Genomic DNA, 23011 nt, shown 5'->3' on the forward strand with positions numbered 1-23011 from the left:
ATACATCTCATCCCCGACTAAGGATCAATGAAGATCCTTCGAAAAATGTCATTTTGTACAACACCAACTATACTATTAAGCAAAACGTCAATATGTGAAAGTCACAAGCAAATGTGAAATCAAGCTTTTAAATGCTAGCTTTATAAAATGCATATGAAACTTTAAACACCAGTCAAGCCACTAGATGTTTTACTTACAGAAGACCCTTCTTCCTCGTGCAATCCTTCCTTCCTTAACTGTATTTTCTCTAGAGGACGCAAATAAGGACTATCCCAGCAAAACCATTCATCATAGCGATGATTCCAGCGTTTAAAATGGATGAGCACTTTTCCTTCTTCATAATCAATTTCTTCAATGTGAGCTGGATACCTATGCAAAGAAAGTTAATTGAAAATATTCTGCCCAAGAAAAACAAGAATGTTTTTGTGCTATTAACAGTAAGAAACAATACGCAAATAACTAGATATACCCTAGTGTTTTTCACTATGGTTTCTCTTCAGATCATATAAATCTCACCCACCCACCCCCACTCGCCACCAATCCATGATTTACTTCATATTGCAGTGAGGTTTTTAAAGCATGTTTTTCTTTTGCAAGTTAAAACCCTAAGCAGACATCTCAAGAACTTGAATTATTTAAAGCTACCAGATCTGGGGCATAATTTGCACATTATGTTTGTGCCTTTTTAATTCTCAACTCTCATTATTTTTCCATTCGTGTTTTTAGCTTTCCTTTTGCTGAGTAAGCCCTATACCTTTAAGCACAACTAACATTCCTCATTGGTGCTAGTAACATAGTTTATACAAACTGTGGCAAAAATAATGCCATCAAGAATTACAAGAGCACCTAAAAATGAGCAGATGCTTGGGATCCTCAAAGGTCAGTACTCAAGGGTGACAGTGTTCTTCAATTGGGGCAGTAGTATTTTCTGTAAATACTTGGGTTTTTGTCCTGAATCATTTTATTGTCAGGGATAGCTGGTGAGCACTGTGTGAAGAAAACAGACCACATAGAGGCAGATAAGTGGCTGTGAGAAAGATGGGACTTCCTTTTTTGGCTACCCATGACCAGAAGCTCATTCTAGGCTTGGCTTATCTTCTGCATCCTTCTACACTTCCATAACATTTCCATAAAAAATCAACTTACTCTTTTGCATAAGTCATGGCAAGTGGCAATCAAAAACTTAATCCCACATCATACTAACTGGTAGGGATGTGCACGAGCCGGTTTGGCGCCTCCTTTGAGAAGCGCTGAACTGGCTCGGGCGCCTACAGGCAAACTAGTTCGGCAGGGCAGGGAGTGGTTCTCTTAAGGAGCAGGAAAGCAGGTCCTTACTGGCTCTGCTAACACCCTGCCACTTTTCCGGGCGCAGCACTTACTCGAGCAAAGGCCATGCACAGCTGTGGTGCTGTTCCCTGCAGGCTGCGTGTGGCATTGGCACATGTGTGCCAGCCATGTGCGTGCTGATACTATGTGCAGCCTGCACGGAATAGTGCCACAGCTGTGCATGGCCTTTGCTCGAGTAAGCGCTGCGCCCGGAAAAGTGGCAGGGTGTCAGCAGAGCCGGTAAGGACCTGCTTTCCTGCTCCTAAGGGAACTGCACATCCCTACTAACTAGGAAACTTTCAGCAGTGCAATAACCATCTGGGTGCAGAAATTTAAAGCCATTCTTTAGGAATAGTTGCTTGTAATAAAAAATAGCATGTTCTTCCTTGTTCATTTTCAAATTCAACCATTCTGAAGGAACTCTTTTTCCAGAAAACTATGTTGGTCTATCTATGTGGTCGCTAGGAGTCAACAATGACTTGACGGCACTTAATCAATCAATCAATCAATCAATCAATGTTGGTCAGATTACTCTTCAATCAGATAAGACTTTTGTTATACTCCAGTATCAGAGGAGACAAGCAAAACTGCCCCTAGTTGGAGATAGATTTGATAGTTCTTCACCTAATAACAACAGATTGTTCAAGAAAAGCTAACAGGATTGGAGGCAAGAGGACAATCTCCTGATGAGCTAGACCCCACAGTTATTGCAGAGACTACTTGTAGGACTGAATAGGATCACATTCAGTTTGTTACTCCTGAAGATGTGGACAAACTGTTTCGGACTGTACATCCCACCATCTGCTCTCTTGATCCTTGCCCAACTTGGCTCATTTCATCTGGCAGCCACGTTATTAGAAATGGTCTGGTAAATATCATAAATACTTCTCTGAGGGAGGAAAGAATAATAAAGTGTATTATTAGACTTTATCTGAAGAAATCTGCATTGGACCCCTCAGAGTTGACTAATTACGGATCTGTTTCTAATCTTCCTTGGTTGGGCAAGGTGATTGAGTGACTCAGCTCCAGGAAGTTTTGGATGACACAAATTATCTAGTCCCATTCCAAATTTGTTTTCTGGTGAGCTATGCAGTTAAGACTGCCTTGGTCAGCCTGAGATGATCTCTACTTGGCAAGAGGGAGTATGACTCTGCTGATCCTTTTGGATCTCTCAGTGGCTTTCGATACCATTGTATCCTGCTGGGTCACTTGAAGGAGGTGGGATTGAGTGGCACTGTTCTACAGTGGTTCCGTTCCTATGGCAGATTCCAGATGGTTTTGTTTGGAGACTGTTATTCTGCAAAGCGAGAGCTAACATGTGGAATTCCACAAGGCTCCATATTGTTTCCAGTGCTTTTTAATGTATACATGAAACCACTGGGAGAGATCATCCTTAGATTTGGTCTGGGATGTTATCAATATGCTGATGACACCCAGATCTACTTCTCCACACCAACTTCATCAGGAAATGGCATGATCCCCCTAAATGACTGTCTGGAGGTGATAATGGGCTGGATGAGGGATAAGAACCTGAAGTTGAATCCAAATAAGACAGAGGTACTGTCTGTAGAAGGTCGGGATCTGAGAGATGGTTTAAATCTGCCTGTTCTGGATGGGGTTACACTCCACCTAAAAGATCAGGTCTGTAGTCTGGGAGTGCTCCTGGATCCTAAACTCTCCCTGGTTTCTCAGGTTGAGGCAGCAGCCAGGAGCGCTTTTTATCAGCTTCAGCTGATGTGCCAGATACATCCATCTCTGGAAACAAATGACCTTAAAACAGTGGTACATATGCTGATAACCGCTAGGCTTGACTACTGTAATGCACTCTACGTGGGCTGCATTTGTACGTAGTTCGGAAACTACAATTGGTACAGAATGCGGCAGCTAGATGGGTCTCTGGGTTTACTAGAAGGGACCCTATAACACCAATTTTGAAAGAACTGCACAGGCTGCTGCTATGTTTCTGAAAGAAATACAAAGTGCTGGTTATTACCTATAAAGCCCTCAGTGGATTGGATCCAGGGTACTTAAGAGACCGCCTTCTCTGTCGCGAACCCTGTCACCTATTAAGATCATCTGGAAAGGTCCATTTACAGCTGCCGCCGACTCATTTGGTGGTGACTCAGGACTGGACCTTCTCTGCAGCTGCCCCAGGGCTTTGGAACGCACTCCCTGCTGAAATAAGAGCATCTCCTTCTCTGTTTGCTTTTAGGAGGACTCTGAAGATGAACCTGTTTTCCCAGGCTTTTAACTGAAATCTAAATTTTAATGTGTTTTTATTTATTGAGATTGTATCTGTTTTATGTTTTAACTGTTTTCTATTGTTTTATGTTTTAATTTGTACACTGCCTGGAGATTTCTATATTAGGTGGTACAGAAACATAACAAATAAATAAATAAATAATAACTAAATAAAGTGCCTGAGTTCACTCTATTTAGATCTTACATTTTGCCTAAAAGGGTGGGGGGGGGAGGAAGAGGAGGAGGAGAAGGAGGTGGAAGTAGTAGTTGTAGTAGTAGTATAAGATGATATAGTCTATAGGAAGCTGCCTTATACTGAGTCAGACCATTGCTCCATCTAGCTCAGTACTGTTTAAATTGACTGGTAGCGGCTTTCCAAGGTTACAGGCAGGAGTCTCTCCTAGCCCTATCTGGAGTCTTCAGGGAGTGAACCTGGGATCTTCTGCATGTAAGCATGCAAATGCTTTTTGACTGTGGCCACATCTCCCAAGCGGAATATTCTACAGGACCCACATGTAGTCTCCCATCCAAAAGCAAATCAAGGTGGAACCTCCTTAGCAAAGGGCTCATGCATGCTCACCAATTACCCACTGTTGCAGTGCTGTCCTAGAAGCTTGCCTGAGACATGCAAGCAAAGACAGATTCACAGTTCAACTTCTAACCATGAATTCTTGTGTAGTACTTTGCAAACTGGGACCTTTACTTACGTTCAGTCATTGAAGGACTGCTTTCCTTGTGCACTTAAAATAAAACATAGTGATAGCTTTTACAACTAATTCTTCTAATGAAAATTCTCTATCAATACTGTACTAGTAAATATTAATGAGTTCATTAATCAACTTCATACAACATATTCTGCCATGTCAAGAATGAGATATTTATTATATTTATCAAGATTTCTAATCTAGCCTTTCACTTTGGTTATGGATAGTAATGATCTATAAAAAACAAAGCTTGTTAAATATATTTTATCTTCAAGAGTCAAATGTCTTAAGTTTATTTTGTTTGGTAAGTTGCTTATATTTAATTTTACATCTCATTACAAATTTCCTAGACCCCAAAATAAATATTTTTTCTGAATCCTTTATAATCAAATATTCAACATATTTGAATATTTGAATATCAACATGAATTTGCATATGTAAGTAGAATTTCCTCCCAAAATGTCACTAGCACAACTATAATAGTTCATTTGTTCAATGAGCAGCATAAGCTGCTGTTCTGCTCATGCATGAGAGATCTGAAGTTCTTCACCCCAACTTCAAATGACAGCTTTGTGTGCCCTCCAAAAAGCTATGTCCCAAGGACAGGGAACACTCCAGAGGGGCACCCCTTGGAGCAGAGAGGCTGCTGTCAAGAAGAGTTACTGCCCCTCCCATCTTTCTACTTGCACACAGAGGAGTTTGGATCTCACCTCAAATGCCTTGGAATACTTTCCTGGAACAAATGTTTTGAAATTAGTATGCCTTACAGTAGCCTAGATATACTGCAGATGTCCATTTTTGTGACTTAATCACCCCCTCACCTCAGTTATCTCCAGCCTCACCTGAGCTGCGCTCCTGCTCCTCCTCCTTATCCCATTGCTCCATCCCCCTCACCCCTCTTGGTGGCAGCTGCAGCATTGCCGGAGCCGACTGGCCAAGCCTCAGCCCTCTAACCTCAGACCTCCTCACCCTCACCTGAGCCCCGCTCCTGCTCCTCCCCACAGGAGTAGCAGCAGCACTTGACCCGGCCCTTCCTCACTGCTGCCACCATGGCTGCTCATTCCCCTCAGGATGCTGACAGGCTCAAGCCCATCCCCCGCCTGCCTGCCTCCGCCAATGGCCTCTGTAGCTCCAAGCAATGTTGATGGTTGACCGGGCCCTTCCTCTCTGCCGCCACCATGGCCACTTATTCCCCTCAGGCTGCTGACAGGCCCAGGTCCGTCCCTCGCCCTTCCTTCTTTCTCTCTTCCCCTCCCTTCTTTTTCTCTCTCTTCTCCACTTGATCTTCCCCTCTGTCTTTCTTCCCCTCACTTCTTTCTTTCTTTCTCTCTCTCTCTCTCCATTCCTTCCTGAGTTAACAGATCTTGTTCATCTTGGTTCCTCATCTAATTCACACAGTGGCAGCCTCCTTCTGAAGAGACTCTTTCCTCCCTCACAACCTCTCTCTTTGCAGACCCCTGCCCACTATCCTTTTAGATAGATAGATAGATTCTTCTCTCCACTACAACCTTCCCACCAGTAACAGATGCATTCCAACTGACCTTAACCATCACAGGCTCCTCTTCCCTATCTGCATATGGAATCCCCACTGCCCAATCACCATGGTGCTCCAGCCCTGTTACCTCCAGTTTTGCGTAACTAGATGCTGGGAAGAGCCCCACCCCTACTTCATGAAGAGCAGCCCAATCCTTGCTGTGTAGCCATTATGTCAAGAAAGGTTTGTTGTGAACATTACTACAATATATCAAATATAACAATATCTAGATAGTCCCCACCCACACAACCAAGGAGAATAACAACAGCTTCTGCCTAGCATGTTTCCATTCTCTTTTGAAGTTCAGTAATTTTTTAAACTTGTACATCATGTGCAGTGATGTGTTTATTCAAATTGTTGCTATTTATAAGACTGTCAGAAAACAACTATAATTAACTAAACAACAATTAGATATTCTGATTCTTCCAACTGTTCAGACATTTAAACAACAAATGAAAAGGCAACCAGCAGATATGCTAAAAGATCAGCTAAAAATGACAGACATTTATCCACTGATATACATACAAAGAACTCCAGTGCAAGCAGACTGCCTCACTAACCTCAATACCAGTGACATATCTATGCATACAGGAGGGACACACACGCTTACATGGAAGTTCCATATGCATATCAGAGCTCCCTAAGGCATTAGGCGCCCCAGATTCAAGCCAATGATAGGTTTAAAACTATATTATCTCTTTCACTGACCAAATAGTTTTCTGAGAAATTCAGAGGGAAAAGCCACAAAATTTTAAGATACCTCAAAGTTGTATTACATAGCTAAAAATATTAGCAGTACCTCTATAGGTCTGACAAAAGTGAAAACTATTATAGGCCAATTCCATTGTTGTTGTCAGAAGTTAACAAAAGGCACTAATTCATTCCTTCGAAATATTTTCCCACAAATACTACTAAGGATACTACCCGATCCTAAACCTGCTTAGCTTTAGAGGAGTGGTAAATTGTCTGGAATACAGCTTTATAGATACAACATCTGCTATAACCTTAATCTGCCAGTATCTAACCAAAATAGGCTCTCATTTGAAAGCACGTTTCCACACTACATGAACTCGAGACAAAGAAAGATAAGCCCTATTAAGCCAGGATGAAGTGTGTAGCTGCTTTTTGTATACAGAAGACTGGTCTTCAGTGCTCTGCAGCTTCAGAATTCAGCCAAGTCTTTTAAAGATTTGTCCCTCACTGTTCCTGTTCATTGCATGCCTCAAGATGACAAGTTAAACAGCAAACTTTCCAGTATTCCCTGTTCCTGTGACTTAAAGAATTCTGCTTCATGGATTTGCCAAGACATTCTTTACCAGGCAGCTAAATTCTTCTAAAGTGTCCATTCCTGAGAGTCAGTCACTTTATGTCAGACATTTGACATGGGTCCTTCATTTCAAGGCAAAGGAGCACTAACTGGCTGCTGCTGAGTAGAACTACACCTTTAAAAATTCAACCTTATTGTTCTTGGAGTTCTATACTATTGCTGACTCAATGACTTTTCCTGAGTGTTGCCCGGCCTCTGGTCCCTCAAGAACTCACCACAATAAGATTCATGCTAATACTGTGAGAGAGAACAATTAAGACAGGGAAAGTGTAAGCGGTGATTGTCTCAATATTATAGTTACAGAACACCACTCAGAGTGGAGTTTTCTCCAAGAGAAAAAGCAATTTTTTTCTCCAGGAGAAAAAGCAACTGGATATTCTTAATGCAGGCCTCTCACATCCATCTTGTGCCAACTTCAGTTTAATATTATAGTTCAGCAGAAACTGAACCACTGCACAAACAACAGCAAAATCAGTAAAGTACTATAACATTATAACTATAACTATAACAAGTACTATAACCCCTGCTAACTTGGCAAAGAGGCACCTTTTAACATGGTGATTCTCTTTATTGAGCAGGGGGAGAGTAACTGGCCCTATCCACCCCCAGCACAGTACCTCCAGTGACTGTTGCTGGTGTCTAGCTTGTGTTTCTTTTTAGATTGTGAGCCCTTTGGGGACAGGGATCCATCTTATTTATTTATTATTTCTCTGTGTAAACCGCCCTGAGCCATTTTTGGAAGGGCGGTATAGAAATCAAATTAATAATAATAATAACAACAATATTAGAGAGTAGAACCTGTTTTATGTCTGGGAGTCACACAGAATATAAACTAACTAAAAACCTGATGGAACCATTATTTTGTCCAGTGCTTGAACATGATTTAGACCATTATTTGTCTCTGAGCCAGAGGGAAAAAAAGTGCACATTACTAGCTCAAAAGAAGTCTTACTAAAAAAACCCTGATGTGATAGTACACTTGCTGACTCCAACCAAAATGAATAATGAACTCAAGCAAGATAGATACTTGTTGCTTTAAGCATGCAATCCACTGTAAAAACAGACTGGACTTCTTGCTGGTAGTGGGAGGAAGAGAAAAGAACAGTATTTCTAAGCACCGCGCCACATAAGCTCTCTTCCACACTGTAACCTTCAGCTAGCTTCTGTAGTGTTGAAACATTTCCTTTCTAAACTTTTATTTGAAATATCAGCAAACACTAAGTTTTGGAACCTAACTGCTCTGCTTGCAGTAGCCCCTTCTATGAACAGGGTGCTTGTGCAAGCAGAGGGAGCTACCATAAGCAAGCAGTGAGTTGGGATTCAAGCCATAGCTGTTTTAAGACTTGTCTGTGGGCAATATCCATACAAGTTAGCCATGACGAAGTACCACTGAAATCGATGGTACTAAGTCATGACTAACTAGTCTGGATGTTGCCCAGTGTGTTTAACCACCTAGTATAAAGTTTGGGATACAATATCACTCTGATAGTAATACCCCTATCATATATGCAAATCAGCATTGCCATTTAGGTTTTTCCACAAGTACTGGAACTCAACTAGTTGGTTCAGGTGTGGCAAACATGTTACCAAACTATTATTGGTCTGAACCAGTACAGCTTCAGTCACAGCTAAATCAGAACCTGAACTGGAACATTTAATGGTTTGACTCCCTGTTTGTAACACAGTGTATCAGCATTTGCAAAAATGTATCCAAGTTTTATCATGAAATAAGAAATACCAGTTTTTTAATCTGTCTCGGGCTTCCAACTGGGCTCCCACTTCAAAGCTGATACCTCTTCTGTTTGGTGGATGTTTTCTCATTTTGTTATAAGCCGCTGCCTTTATTGCCCTGCAAAAATGCAATTAAATAACAATCACTAGAAACTGAATCATCTTTATAGTTGCTAATCTGTCTAGTTCAAATAATAAGTTTACTAGTTCAAATAATTCACAGTCCAATGTTTCAATTAATAAAAAAATTTCACATTTTTCAATATGTATGTTGAAAAGAGTGTCTTTAATATATGGTCTCCCCAGTTACCAAGACTGACAGTAAACCCCAAACCTTAATAAAATTAGGCTCTCTGTTAGCCTGACAAAAAGGAACACTATACAGGCAGTATCCTCTCAAATAGGCTCCTTCCAAAGTCCGGGACTCTTAAGAAAGTTATCTGTAAAGTTCAAGTCCAATTCTCTGTACCCAATATGTTAATTGTTCTGAGCACAGTTTTGTAGAACTCTATTTGTTGTTAGAAGCACTATGTGATTTTGCAGGAAGTTACATTAAGGGCTGTTTCATGTGCTAAGCGAACACATGGAGGCAACTTACCAAATGGTTCCCATACAATGACCTGTTACACATATACTTGCTTGCCACATGGATGGGTCCCACTGCATGATTTGTCTTGAAAGTAATGCAACCAATGTGCAAGCTGAACTGGTATTCAAAAATTGTTTGCTGTATGGACAATAAGCTGCCATGCAGAAAAAGTTTCAAGTAACCTCCACACAGTTGCAATTATGACTGAAGCAGCCCTTAATCTAAGAGCCTGCAAGATTATCAACATGTAATGCTTATAACAGAGAATACCATTCTGCACAGCATAAGCGCTGGGTGCTCTTGATTTTGCAATGCTACTGCTACTTGGCATTTATACACTACAAAACTGCTACTGCTAGTTGGTGTTTGTAATGTGCTTAACAAATAAGTTACACATATATTTTAATAGTACACACCAGACAGAAGAACTGAATTAACATAGGATGGCACTGAGCCCCACCGTCTTCTATGTCTGGGTGCGTAGACTTAAAGCTTTTATGAGCTACTTCCCATCCCATTCCCCGCGCCCAAGCCTTGGGAGCTACCTACACAAAGGAGCAACTTGGAGAAGCAGAGTCAGTCACAAAATGGCAGTTTGAGGAGGCAGAACCACTTGTAAAATGGCAATTTGTACAAAAAATTACATCAACAGAATAGGGCATTCTAACATAAAAAACCTACAGAACAGGAGAAGCAAAAAGGGGCTGATTTGTGGGGGAAGAAACTGGAGAAAAAGTAAAAGGCAATCTTGAACACCTGAACAGAAAGACAGATTAAAAATGATGTAGCCCCCACTCAGCCAGCCAATCAGATCTGCAGTAAGGAGAGATAAGTTATTTCAAATGCCTGGAGAGCTATTTCAGACAAGGCCAGGAGCTACCAGGAGCAACTGAGCTGCCTAATGCCCACCCTATTCTATGTGGTGTGTACTGTTAAAATATGTGTGTAACTCATCTGTTAAGTAGGGAACTTAATCTCAACCCAAAACAGTTTCAAAGAGATTTTTTTCAGTGAAGTAGAACTGAATTAAAACCTGAATTCTCTTGCCTGCCTTGAACCAGAACCCTCAACACAAAGTGGTAACTGGTTCAAAATAAGTACTACAATTGGCAGATATTCAGCGTTCAGTTCTGTGATTAGTGTTCCCCCCCACCGCCCGGTTTTGATACTGTTATATTATTGGTTTACAAAAACCTTTAAATATTTGAACACCATTATTTAAAATATATATTTAATATAAACTTTAAGTAATTATCATAGTATTCATTTTATGGAGTTACACTTCAAGCAAAAGAAATTCATATTATTCAGTGTGAAATGTATCTAAAGTTCAAAACCAGGTTAAAGTATCTGATCCAGACACCGGACTTCTTTTAGTTAGTCTGAACTAACTAATGCCCTTTAATTTCTGAACTGGGGCATTAAAAATGCTGCCGAACATAAACTGGGACAGAATTCACATTTTAAATGGTTGACTCCCTGCTGTTAAGTTTCTTTGCTATTATGTTTGCACTTTCCCCTTCAGCTTCTCATGCTAACAGTACAGCTGTATTTTATTGTTGCAGTTTCATTAAAATCATTCAGTGATCCATGACATATCTACACAAAATCATAGGATTTTGATAGTTAGTTATAAGTTTATTCGGCCATTGACCAGCAAATGGATTTTGATATATTTTGTGCAGAAAATCACCAAACACTGATTAAAAAAAAAAAAAAAGTTTAGGTTTCATAGCATCCGTGATCTGAGATGAAATTGTTTGCTAAATCAGCAGCCTTCTTATGGTGGCTCCCAGAGAATTGACAACTGAACTCTGGCTCCTCCTTTGTCCAAATGCTAGTTTTCCATTTTTCTTGCAAAAGGATTAAAAAAAAAACACAACATCTACCAGGTGTGTTTTTTAGAAATGTCAGTTTCAGGGTCGTTTTTAGTTTCAATTCTTTGTTTCATGTATGTTGCCCAACAGATATAAGATCACAACTTAAACATACTGTTCTGAACTTTAAACTACAGTTTCTTGCCAAAATTGCAGCAGACTTGAGCTAATAAATGTGCACATAAAAATAGCAACATCATATTAAAGAGGACATCATTAGTAATTCCAATTTCATAATTAGGGTAGTAATATTGCAAAGCAGACTTCATCTAACATAATCTCTTCTGCTTTAAGTAATACTGTACTGTCACAAACATTTTCTTTAAGCAATACTGCCACTTCTCTATCAACATTTGCAATTTTTCAAAAAGCACTATATTTACAGGTCCAGACCTATAATCCCAGATGCTGACAACTCCCAGCATTCCCAGCCAAAGGCCATTGCAGTTGAGGATGTAAATTTAAAAATTTACGTGTCAGTCTAAGCATACAGCTCCCTCTCCTGACTTCAAGGGATCAAAAGTCAAAACAAAAGAAATTCAACTAGGCATGCGGAGCGAAATGTTGGCACCCAGGCAACAGCTGTCATTATGTCTTATTTATTCCAGCCAGGAAACACAGCAAGGCTACTGTGCAGCTGGCTGAAGCACAAATTTCCATACTTCTCTTTGCTGAAAGGCATGGAAAGAATCGGGCACAGTTGTCACCTGAATGTTATGCCTTAGATATTAAATGAAGAACCAAAGCAGTGATGATCCTGCTCTGCTATCTTCATGCCTTTGTGGAAAGAACTGCTCTTTCAGCACAGAACTGAGGTCGCAGTTCAGCCCAGTTCCTCTTATGCCTGTCAAAACTGCAGAGAAGACACAGGAAAAACTGTGCTGGGGCAGGAGAAGGAGCAAAATTCAGGTGAAAGGGGGAAAGGGGTGTGTGTGATTTTATGTATTTATACACATACATAAACAATAATGACATTTTTTTAAAGCTGTAAACAGAACTCCATACAAGCATTATCTGGATCCCAAAAGGATGCAGTTGATCAAAAAGAACAGTATAAAGTTATTGCTGATTAACATAATGGAGAGATAATGGGCAAGCTTCCTCCTCCTTCAGCTGCTTATAAAAAAGGTACAGTAGCTGCAGTAGCTACAGAAAACGCTTCAATTGTGTCGACCATGTCAAGCTGTGGAATATCCTTAGGAAAATGGGCATCCAGAACATCTCATTGTTTTCATGAGAAACCTATACACAGGACAGGAAGCCACAGTCCCAACAGAACATGGTGAAACAGACTGGTTCCAGATCAGCAAAGGAATAAGACAAGGCTGTATATTTTCTCCTTATTTATTCAACTTATATCCTGAACTGAACTGAGAGAAGCTGGGCATGGAACTGGAAGAAGATGAGCATGGCTTTAAAGTTGGAGGAAGAAACACTAATAACCTACACTATGCTGATGATGACACACTCTGATAGTTGAGAATGCGGATGATCTGCAAGCTCTAGTAATGAAAGTCAAGGAGCACAGTGAAAAAAATGGGATTACAACTAAATGTAAAGAAGACTAAAGTAAAGAAATGTAAAGAAGACTAAACACCAGATACAGCAACCTGCCTCAGTCAGAATTGATAATGAAGACACTGAAGTGGTGGACAGCTTCTGCCTTTTAGGGTTGACCATCAACAGTAAAGGATCCAGCAGTCAAGAAATATGCCGCATACTAGCACTTGATAGGGTTACAAGGCCTTGGAAATGATATTTAGGTGCCATAACGTGTCTATACCTACAAAGATTAGAATTGTCTGGACAATGGTTTTTCCTGTGACACTCTATGGATGCGAAAGCTGGACTTTGAAGAAGTCAGATAGAAAAGGTATTGATGCTTTTGAACTTTGGTGCAGGAGAAAGGTTTTTGAGGATATCATGATATCATTTTTGAGGTTTTTGAGGATATCATGGACAGCCAGGAAAACAAATGAATGGATCATGGAATTTTCACTCAAGGCACAAATGACCAGGCTCAAACTAACATACTTTGGACACATTATGCAAAGACCCAGGCCAGCTCCCTTGAGAAGTTCATAATGCTGGTGAAAGTTGGAGGAAAGAGAAGAGGAGGACGACCAGCAGCAAGGTGGATGGACTTTAGTACGACAGCAACGAATGCACCACTGAGGAGACCTTAAAGGCCAAGTTGAAGACGGATCATCCTGGAGAGAATCTATCTATGTGGTTGCTAAGAGTCGACACCCACATGATGGCACTTAATCAATCAATCAATCAGCTGCAGTGATAGTTATGGAATGACCATGATGCAGTGTTGAACTATCTAAGATTGGCTGCTGATGAGATGTCAGGTGATGTCCTCAAGGTTGAGGACTCCTGGGGCTAGGTCCCGAGTGCATGTACACAAAAGTTCTCTCTTGCTTTCCGTTTCACTCCAATATTGCAGTAATTGACAAGTTTGATAATTTGTGCCCATCAGTGATAAAATGTCTGGCACTGGTTGCTTTGTTTTTTTAATCACAATGGCAGATTTGTGATTGCGAAAACATGTTCATAGGTCATTTGTTGTCTTACCCATAATTTTCACTGCAGCTACTAGACCTTTACAGTTACCCTTGCTCCGGTAACCTCCTGCTTAGATTGCTGCAATGCATTGTACATGGGGCTGCCTTTGAAAATTGTTTGGAAACTGCAGCTGGTCCAAAATAGGGCTGCAGGTTTATTAACTGGGGCTGGGAATTTTGATCATATCACACTTAGTCAACTACATTGGCTCCCAGTCTATTTCCAGGCCCAATTCAAAGTGTTGTTTTTTAAATCATTAAAGCCCTAAACAGCTTAGGACCAGGTTACCTGAGTGCCTTGCCCCATATGTCCTGATTTGGGCCCTAAGACTTTTTAAATTTGCTTTTAAAAAAAGTTTTGTATTTTATATTCTGAGTTGTAATTGTATTATCTTATTTTATGTGAGGGATTTTGGATTTTTTTTACTGTTATGTTTTGAGTTCAAAACACCACAACAGTGTTGATTTTTAAAATCAAATTTAAAATGTATGAGTGAATAGGAGGTCCTCACCTGGCATCTAAAGGAACAAAGAGCCAAAACCAAGCAAGTCTCAGGGGAGGCTGACAGCCTCCTTGCTACTCTCTTATGTTACCAGGCAGTCTTTTGGTTTTGCCAGTGCTGCAACCAACAGGTGGTTGGTTGCATAGAGCTCTCAGCTGCCAGGGCTTGGAGACTAGGGGTGTGCACAAAATCAGCTGGCCCAGTTTGGTTCAAGTCCGAACTGGACCTGAACTGGGCCAGTTCGGTTTTGCCTCCCATCAAACCTCCCGGTTTGATCCGGGGATGGGATTTCATGATAAATAAAAATTAAAAAATATATTTTTATTTGTAAAAATTAAAAAAATTAGTCCATGGGGGCGGGGGTACACATTGGTTCCTCCTCCACCCGCCAGCCTTCCTTATGTCAAGAAGCACCCAGTTCAGGTGATCTTTGGCCCATTTGGGGCCTTTCCCCCTCGCAGCAGCCATTTTTGAGGCCGCCACGACAGGGGAAAGGCCCAGAATGGGCCGAAGAATGCCTGGACCGGGTGATTTTTGATGTAAAGAAGGCTGGTGGGGGGAGGGGGAACCTCCATGGACACCCCACCGTGGCCTCAGAGAAGCCCCCCGGAGGTTGTAAGTACTTAACCCCCACAAAAAAACCCGCTCACGAACCCCCCCAAACAGCTGGGGGGGATTCAGTCCGTGGTCGAGCTGAATCGGGGGTGGAAAGTGCTTGTAAATATTTTAAAGCCATCTGTGTAACTATGACTATTTGTTGAATGCTTAAACGTCTTATCTGTTTCTTATGGTACTCCCACTGTATGAAGTCATCCCCCTCAAACCGACTTGCTACTCTATCCTCAATAGCTTTAAGTCATTTAACAAGATGTATATAAAGGTTATATATACGACAACTGAGCTGTTCAAAGTGCTGACCAGGTGCTTCTAACAAAATAAATGAATAAAGAGGTCACCTTTAAGAGTCAGCTTATCACTTCTTAGTTCATAATCTCTTCTCAACCAAGAAACACAGTCGTTATTGCTAGTTGCCAGACAACTAATTTATGCACTACCACCTTACTTCTCAATAAATAAATAAATAAATTCACAAATAAATCCCAAGTGCGTCTGCCAAAGATACGAGTTTCCCAGAAAAATTTGAATTGGAAAAATCTCCCATGCAAATTATTTCCTCATGTGCATACAATTTGCATTAATCATTTTTTTCAGAAAAATTTACTATGCACATTTTTTCTGAGCCTTCCAGTGCCATGTGGCTGCAGCACCAGGCAGTACTTGCTATTTCCAGCATGCGAGGGCCACTTTTCACTGGAATCAGAGCCTACAAATGGGACATCAGTAAGACATGTGGGACTGCCAGGAGAATGCTAATAGGACTCTGGGGGTGCATAGTGGAACATCTGTGAACTAGTTCTTCCCAGTACCTCACTTGCATCTTCTCAGTGACCCACAGCTTCCCAGCATCCCATTTTCACCCTCCAATTCCAGTGAGAAGCCCCCTCCACCAGAAATAGTGCCTGCCTCCACATTGTGCCAGGAAGACGGTATATTTCTGACACACAGGCTTAATTTTTACTGGAATACTCAATAACTTAGTAAAACATATACTCTCTTACACACTTCCTACAGAAAAGCCATCTGAAAAAGAAATACTGGACTTACCTTAAAGGGTTTTTTTTCCTCGTTTCCTCCTTGAGGTCATCCTCAACGATGGGGTTAACATTCATCACATGCTCAGAGTCAGGGCCAATGAAAATTAAGATAGGCTAGCCAACCATCATGCAGCTATCCCTAAAGCCCCAGTTCTGGGACTGTTGAGAAGAGAAAGACTAGAAAGATAAACAGTTATGAAAGAACAAAGGTAAAAAAGAAAGATAAAAACTATATTCCCTAGGAGTCTGACAAAAACAGCAACCCAAACTGGCAACCACTTCCCATCCGTGGATGGGTTGGATGACCTCCCTGTAGCTGAAAAAGAACCCTTCCCAGTAAGTCCAAAGTTTCTTTTTCCAGCTATAGGGAGATCACCCTCAACAATGGGACATGCCCAAGTTGGGGGGGAAAAAGGGAGGAAAAAAAGGGGTGTGTGTGAACAGATGGCTTAGACCACCTGCTGCAGGACTGTGCAACCCATAGCCACCTGAGCCGTGTGGGAAGACGGAATCTTGTAGTGCTTTATGAACAGCGTAATGGACGACCAAGTAGCTGCCCTGCAAATCTCTGAACGGGGGGCATTTGCTGAAAAGGCCGCCAAAGTGGAGGCACTTGTGGGTGGAGTGCACGGTGATTCCCCCTGGAGGAGGCAGATGCAAGGACTTGTACACAAAAGAAAGAGATTCCTGGATCCGCCTGGCTAAAGTTGATTTGTTAACCTTGGAGCCTAAAGATGAGGGCTGGAAAGAAACAAAGAAGGAATAAGACCTTCTGAGTGGCTTAGTGCATTTGATATAAATGTGGATAGCTCTGCTTATGTCCAAAGTATACCAAGCCCTCTCCCTTGGGTGGACAGGGGACGGAGAAAAAGAGGGAAGAACCACCTCCTGAGCTCTGTAGAAAGGTGAATTAATATTTGGAACCCAAGTGGGATCTAACTTTAATACCACAGAATCCACCTGAACAATGGAAAACTCTTTGCAAACAGACAGAGCAGCAAGATCAGAGACCCGCTTGGCTTAAGTAACGGCCACCAAAAACAGAACCTTAAAGGAAAGCAACTTCAGAGAAACTTTATGTAACGGTTCTAAGGGAGATGTAAGAGCATTCAAAACTTTATTTAGATCCCAAGATGGGAATCTATGGGCCAGAGGAGGAGCCAGATTCAATGCTCCTTTCAGGAAATGATGGATATGCAGGTTTATGTTTGAAGTTCCAGGTACAGAAATGTCTAGAACCAAGGCTAGAGCTGACGTCTTAGGGTACTAGGTCAGAGACCCAACTCCAGGCCAGACTGTAGGAGAGCCAAAACTTCTGGGACCCCTGCCAACGCTGGCCTGATGTCCTTCCTGTGACTCCAATGGGAGAAGGCTGCCCAAGATGCTTGGTAGATATGAGTCTTAGGCCTCTGAGAAGCCAGGATGGTGTTCTGGACTATATCCAAATACCCTCTTATCCACTAACCACTTACACTCAATTGCCAGACGTGTAACTGGAGCCATGCTGGGTCTGGGTGTAGGAGTAGCCCGAGACAACAAGTCTGTGCAAAGAGGAAGTTGCCAAGGAAGTTGGATGGAGAACATCAGTAAGTCCAAAAACCATGGCTGACAAGGATGCCACCAGAATTAACTCTGCCTTCTCCAGGATGAATTTCCTTATGATCTGACATATAACTGAGATTGGAGGAAAGGCATATAGCAGACCACATAGCCAAAGTGACATAGAAGTGTCTGTCTCCACCACCTGGTGACATAGGAACCTGGTGTAGAAGTGGGAAACCTGCGCATTGTGGGGAGACGCTAAAAGATCCAGAATTGGTATCCCCAAGGATACTGTCATGTCCCTGAAGACATCTGGGTGAAGAGCCTACTCTACCAGGTCTATTGTCTGACGGCTGAGCCAATCTGCCTGTAGGTTCGTTCGCTAAGCCACTGAGATGTTCTGCCTGAATCGATAAAAGATGCACCTCTGCCCAGGCAAAGAGGAGATTGGATTCCTTCACCAACGCCACCCTGATAGTTGACATATGACTTTGTCAGCAAGTTGTTGGTGCAGACTAAGATGTATGAATTCTGTTAACAGAATCTGGAACTGCAAAGAGCAAGCTCCACCGCCTTCACTTCAAGCCAGCTAATATTGTGGTGTAGGTTGGCAGCCTCCCATCTGCCTTTTGCATACTGATCCTGGCAATGGGCCCCCCATCCTGACAGACTGGCACTGGTAGTCACCACTATTTTGTCCAGGAACCTGAGGGGGAGACCTGCCCTCATAGCTGGAGACAACCACCGCAAGAAAGACCTCCAAACCTTGCTCTGCAATGGGGTCTGTACATGTCATCGTTCCATGATGTCCTCCTGGAAGGAGAAAATATGCCACTGCAGGATACTCGAGTGCCAACATGCCCACGGGGTACACTCTATGCAAGCTATCATTGAGCCAAGAATCTGGACTAGCAGCATTAGGTGCGCCCTGTGTCTGAATAGGAAAGGAGACAAAACATCAGGAGACCGGGTTTCTGTCTGCATTCCAGTGGAAGAGATACGAAGGCATCCAGAGTGTTGAAGTACGTGCTCAGGTGTTGGAGAGTTTGAGATGGACGCAGGTGGCTTTTCTGAAAATTGATCATGAAGCCATGCTGTTGTATGATGCAAACGGTCATCTGCACATCCTTTGTGGCTTATGTTCTGGAAGACAACTGAATGAGATCATTCAAATACAAGTGGGCATGAATGCCCTGCAGCCGAACATGAACGATCAAGGCCACCATCAGTTTGGTGAAACCCTCAGAGCCTATGAGAGAACGAAGAGCAGGGTCCTGTACTGGTAACGGTGCTGTCTGTAGGCAAACCTCAGGAACCTGCGGAAAGCTGGATGAATGGAAACTTGAAGGTAGGCCTCAGACAGGTTGATTGAGGCAAGGAATTCCTTTGGTGGACAGCCTCCTTGATTGAGCTCAAGGACTCCATCTGGAAGGTCTTCTTGCACATGAAGCAACTGAAACACTTCAAATCTAGAATGGCTCTCCACAATCCATTGTTCTTGGGGACTAGAAATAAAAAGGAATAAACACCTTGACATAAGGAGGTCGAGGGCACTGGTTCTATCGCCTGGATCTCCAAAGGATGTAGAATGGCCTGATGCATCAGTGCTCTCTTTGACTGGTCTCTGAAAATGGGAGTTTCCAAGAAAAAATCTGGAGGAGAAAAAGTGAAGTCTATCACTTACCCACTCTGTACAACCTCCCTTACCCACATGTCCGAGGTGCACTGTTCCCTCTAAGGCATGCACACGTGCTTGTGCTCAAACGTTTTTGGATGTCCGCTCAGTTCATTTTAGATCCCACTCAAGTTGAATCAGGAAGACCCCATTCTGAATGCAGGTGCGCAAACACTGCCTTGATACTGCCGCCCAGAACAAAACTCATTCTGCACAGAAATGAAAAAAATTAGAGACCATTGCTGAGGTGGTGTCAGAGCAGACTTGTAAAAACCGGAGACGCCTGGCCCCGACTGGCGGGGCAGGGGCAGCGGATGTCATTGCTTACGGTTTGGTTGAGAGACAGTGGGGGAAACTGCCGCCCTTGCTGGACTCTGGGAGTACCTCTGCCTCTCTGGTTCCAAGTTTGTTGCCAATTTGGACGGGAGGAACAGTTGTCACTGTATTGATTATCTTTAAACGGATTGCCCATAGTACAGGTGAAGGCCCTGTACAGATAAAAGGAAGATGAGAAGGAGGAGAAACCCCAAAAGAGTCCCTGAGAATTCTTACATCCAGATGGCATTTCTTTCTTTTGGTCCTTGGTTTCAACTAATACAGGCCCCAAGGACTCCCCAAATAATTTGGCTCCCAGGAAGAAAGTGGCTGCTAGAGTAATTTTAGACTTGGAATCTGCCTGCCAATGTTTTAACCGGAGTCCCCTGCACACAGCAGATCCAGATGCCATAGCCCTGGAAGTGTGTTGCAGACAATCCAGACTGGAATCAACCATAAAGGCTGCCGCCTTCGCTAACTTGTTTATGTCCTGGCACAGCTTTGTGTTTTCAGGCAGAATAAACTGCACCAGAACTTTGGCCCAGAGTATGGATGCCCGTGCGAAGATCGAATTTGTCGCTGCAGCTCCGATGTCCGTAGCTGAAGTATCATGGAGCTTTTTAAGAAGATGATCCGCATTCTTATCCTCTGGGGACTTGTTCATCCCCCTCCTTGTTTATCAGAGCTCCTGACACAAGTTGAGCCACAGGAGCATCTACCAAAGGAATGCATAACAGTGACATAATATCAGTGGGTAAATTATACAGTTCCCTAGATGCCTTCAGAAGCCACGGAAGCCCCCATTCAGCATGCATAATGTCTTTAAACAGCAAGGGGAAAGGCACCATAGCTGCAGCTACTACTGTAGAAGGGAAAACCTCCTTAGAACATAAGAACAGCCCTGCTGGATCAGGCCTAAGGCCCATCTAGTCCAGCATACTATTTCACACAGTGGCCCACCAAATGCCACTGGAAGACTACAGGCAGGAGTTGAAGGCATATCCTCTCTCCTGCTGTTACTCCCCTGAAACTGGTATTCAGAGGCATCCTGCCTCTGAGGCTGGAGGCCTATAGCCCTCCAACTAGTAGCCACTGATAGGCCTCTCCTCTATGAAGTTATCCAAACCCCTCTTAAAGCCACCCAAACTAATAAGAACATAACTCTTTATCTAAACCTGAAGTAGACTGAATGTCTGGATCTTTAGACACGTCCTTGATTGCCCTCTTTGCCATCAAAATCTGAGGTGATAAAAAGATGTGATGTATTTGGCAATGCAGGTGTGGCCTGTTCATTGGATAGTTCACACTCATCCTTACCAGACTCAGAGTCTGAAGATACAGGCTCATTCCGTGGAAGCACACCTGACGGTGTGGCACCAGCACCTGATGGAACCACACCTGCTGGCACCACAGGAATAGGAGGAGGCAGGGATGGGATAGCTCCTGCTGGTACCACTAGAATAGGAGAGGGCAGAAATGGAACAAAGGCTATTGGCAGTGGTCAGGGCTTGGTAGTAATAGCCTCCTGCTTATTACACCTAGCCCCTTCTAAGGAAGATGGGAGTGGTGATGGTGATGTCTGCCTCTTGCATGCCAATCTCCACCCTGACCTAGAAAAAAAGGTCCTCTCTCACCCAAAGGAACCTCATTCCTGGAAGGGCTGGTGTCAGGAGAGTAGGAAAAAGTTAGCCAGGGATGTCACCTGGAAGCGGGAGCGGGTACTGGGGAATGAGCAGAAGGACCAGGTAAGGAAGGACGTAAAGATAACGAGTCAGGAACTTTTGGATTAGAAAAGGGGAGAGAAAACCAACATACATTGCCTGGTAATGAAGTACTTCAGCCAGTCTGAAACGTCCACTGAAATGGCTGGTGCTTGCAGTGCCTCAGAAGGAATGCCTGGCAGGGCTGGTGCACGAGGCGGCACTGTAGCAGGAATTGATTTGGGGGCCTGAGGAGCCACAGGTGAGATCAGGCCCACGGGCGGTGCAGCAGATGAAGCTCACAGGGATCACAGATGGAGTGGCGGGCAGGATCAAGCCCACTGGTGGGATCGCTGCTAACCACATCAGGGGCTAGCAAGCTAGACCCACCCCTGATCTGGTATATTTGGCTCTGCTTGAGAGCACTGTTGGATCGGGCTAATTAAGGCATTCAAAATGGCCACCAGCTCCTGAGAGGTCAGGGAAATTGCAAACAATTCGGGTGGGAAGCAGTGAGGCTTGTGTTCCCTGCACACCGCCTGAATAAGGAGCCACTCGCTCAGCTGGACTTCCAAGGAGGAAAGCACTGCCCTTTTCTTCCTGTTATGAGGATCCACCTCCTTGGGGTGCTTAGTTTTCTTCGCCACCTTCTTGTGCAGCTTTGTAGAAAAGGCAGGAGTGAAAAGGCCAAAGAAACCGCCAAAACAGAGGTGTCCACCCACTCTGCAGGGCGATGCCGCTCCCACACTGCGGAGAAGCCGAGCACAGTCTGGGGTGTTTTTTGGGGGGGGGAGGTCTCTTAACAGGGTCCCTGCCCCTTGCCTTGGACAAGATCCCCCAATTGGGAAGCCTCCATAATGGGGAGAGATCCCCACAGAAACTTAAAAGAGTAAACAGAAAACAAACAAAAGGACCAAATTGAAAGGAAAAAACTACCAATTTGACTAAAATAAACAGACTCCCTTCCCACCCTGGCACACAGGAGAAGAGAAAGGAAAATAGAAAGGAAAAGACTAGCCTGTGATATGGCTGCAGAAAAAAGCTGAGCAAGAGCTCTGTTCGGAAGACTGTCTCCGGAGCAAGACAGGACTGGAACAGGGGCTTGAGGGATAGCTGCATGATGGTTGGCTAGCCTATCTTAATTTTCATTGGCCCTGTCTCGGAGCATGTGATGGATCCCCATTGTTGCGGATGACCTACCTATAGCTGGAAAAGCATTAATTACAACTCTGAAAATGCCAGGCTTGCCTATTATTGCATTAACATCTATTCATTGTTACTAATGTATTTTATAAAACAATGATCAACATCCAGACTACACTGCACACATGCAGCAGTGAAAGTTCCAAACTACCACTGCACTGACACTTAAGCAAGCAGAGGAAGGGGAAATTTTCTTCTGATCTCCCCTTTCCTCTGAAGCAGACTTTGTGACACCAAAATACATCCCTAAGGGTTGCAACACCTTTGGGGACATATTTTGGTGAAACATGGTGAGCTTCAGCGGAAAGGGGAGAGAAAGTGCCCCTTCCCGCACTCAAGTGACAGTGAAGCAGCAGTCTGGAACTCTCACTGCTGCATGCATGCATGCATGCATGCAGTGTTAGTCTGGATATCAGCCAATTTAATTTTTGGAAATGAAAAATTTTCCCATGGAAAAATAAAGTAGGGGAGAAATTCCTCCCCACATCCCTGGTTGCTGTATTTCCCCATTACTGGCAT

At 43.1% G+C, this 23011-nt stretch overlaps 1 protein-coding gene across 4 annotated transcripts in view; it reads right to left on the reverse strand.

Annotated features, from left to right (window-relative positions):
* PHF20 (PHD finger protein 20) overlaps window positions 1-23011 on the reverse strand; it is a 115159-nt gene that overhangs the window by 71691 nt on the left and 20457 nt on the right. For all 4 annotated transcript variants that reach the window (XM_053245571.1, XM_053245567.1, XM_053245570.1 and 1 more), the window contains exons 2-3: window positions 8871-8981; window positions 198-369 (exon numbers count right to left, since the gene is read on the reverse strand). In XM_053245571.1, coding sequence (XP_053101546.1) covers window positions 198-369; window positions 8871-8953 — 255 coding nt within the window. In that variant the 5' untranslated portion in view covers window positions 8954-8981. The remainder of the gene's footprint in view (window positions 1-197; window positions 370-8870; window positions 8982-23011) is intronic.

This window comes from Hemicordylus capensis, chromosome 4 (assembly GCF_027244095.1).
Source record: "Hemicordylus capensis ecotype Gifberg chromosome 4, rHemCap1.1.pri, whole genome shotgun sequence".
NCBI classification, from domain to species: domain Eukaryota; kingdom Metazoa; phylum Chordata; class Lepidosauria; order Squamata; family Cordylidae; genus Hemicordylus; species Hemicordylus capensis.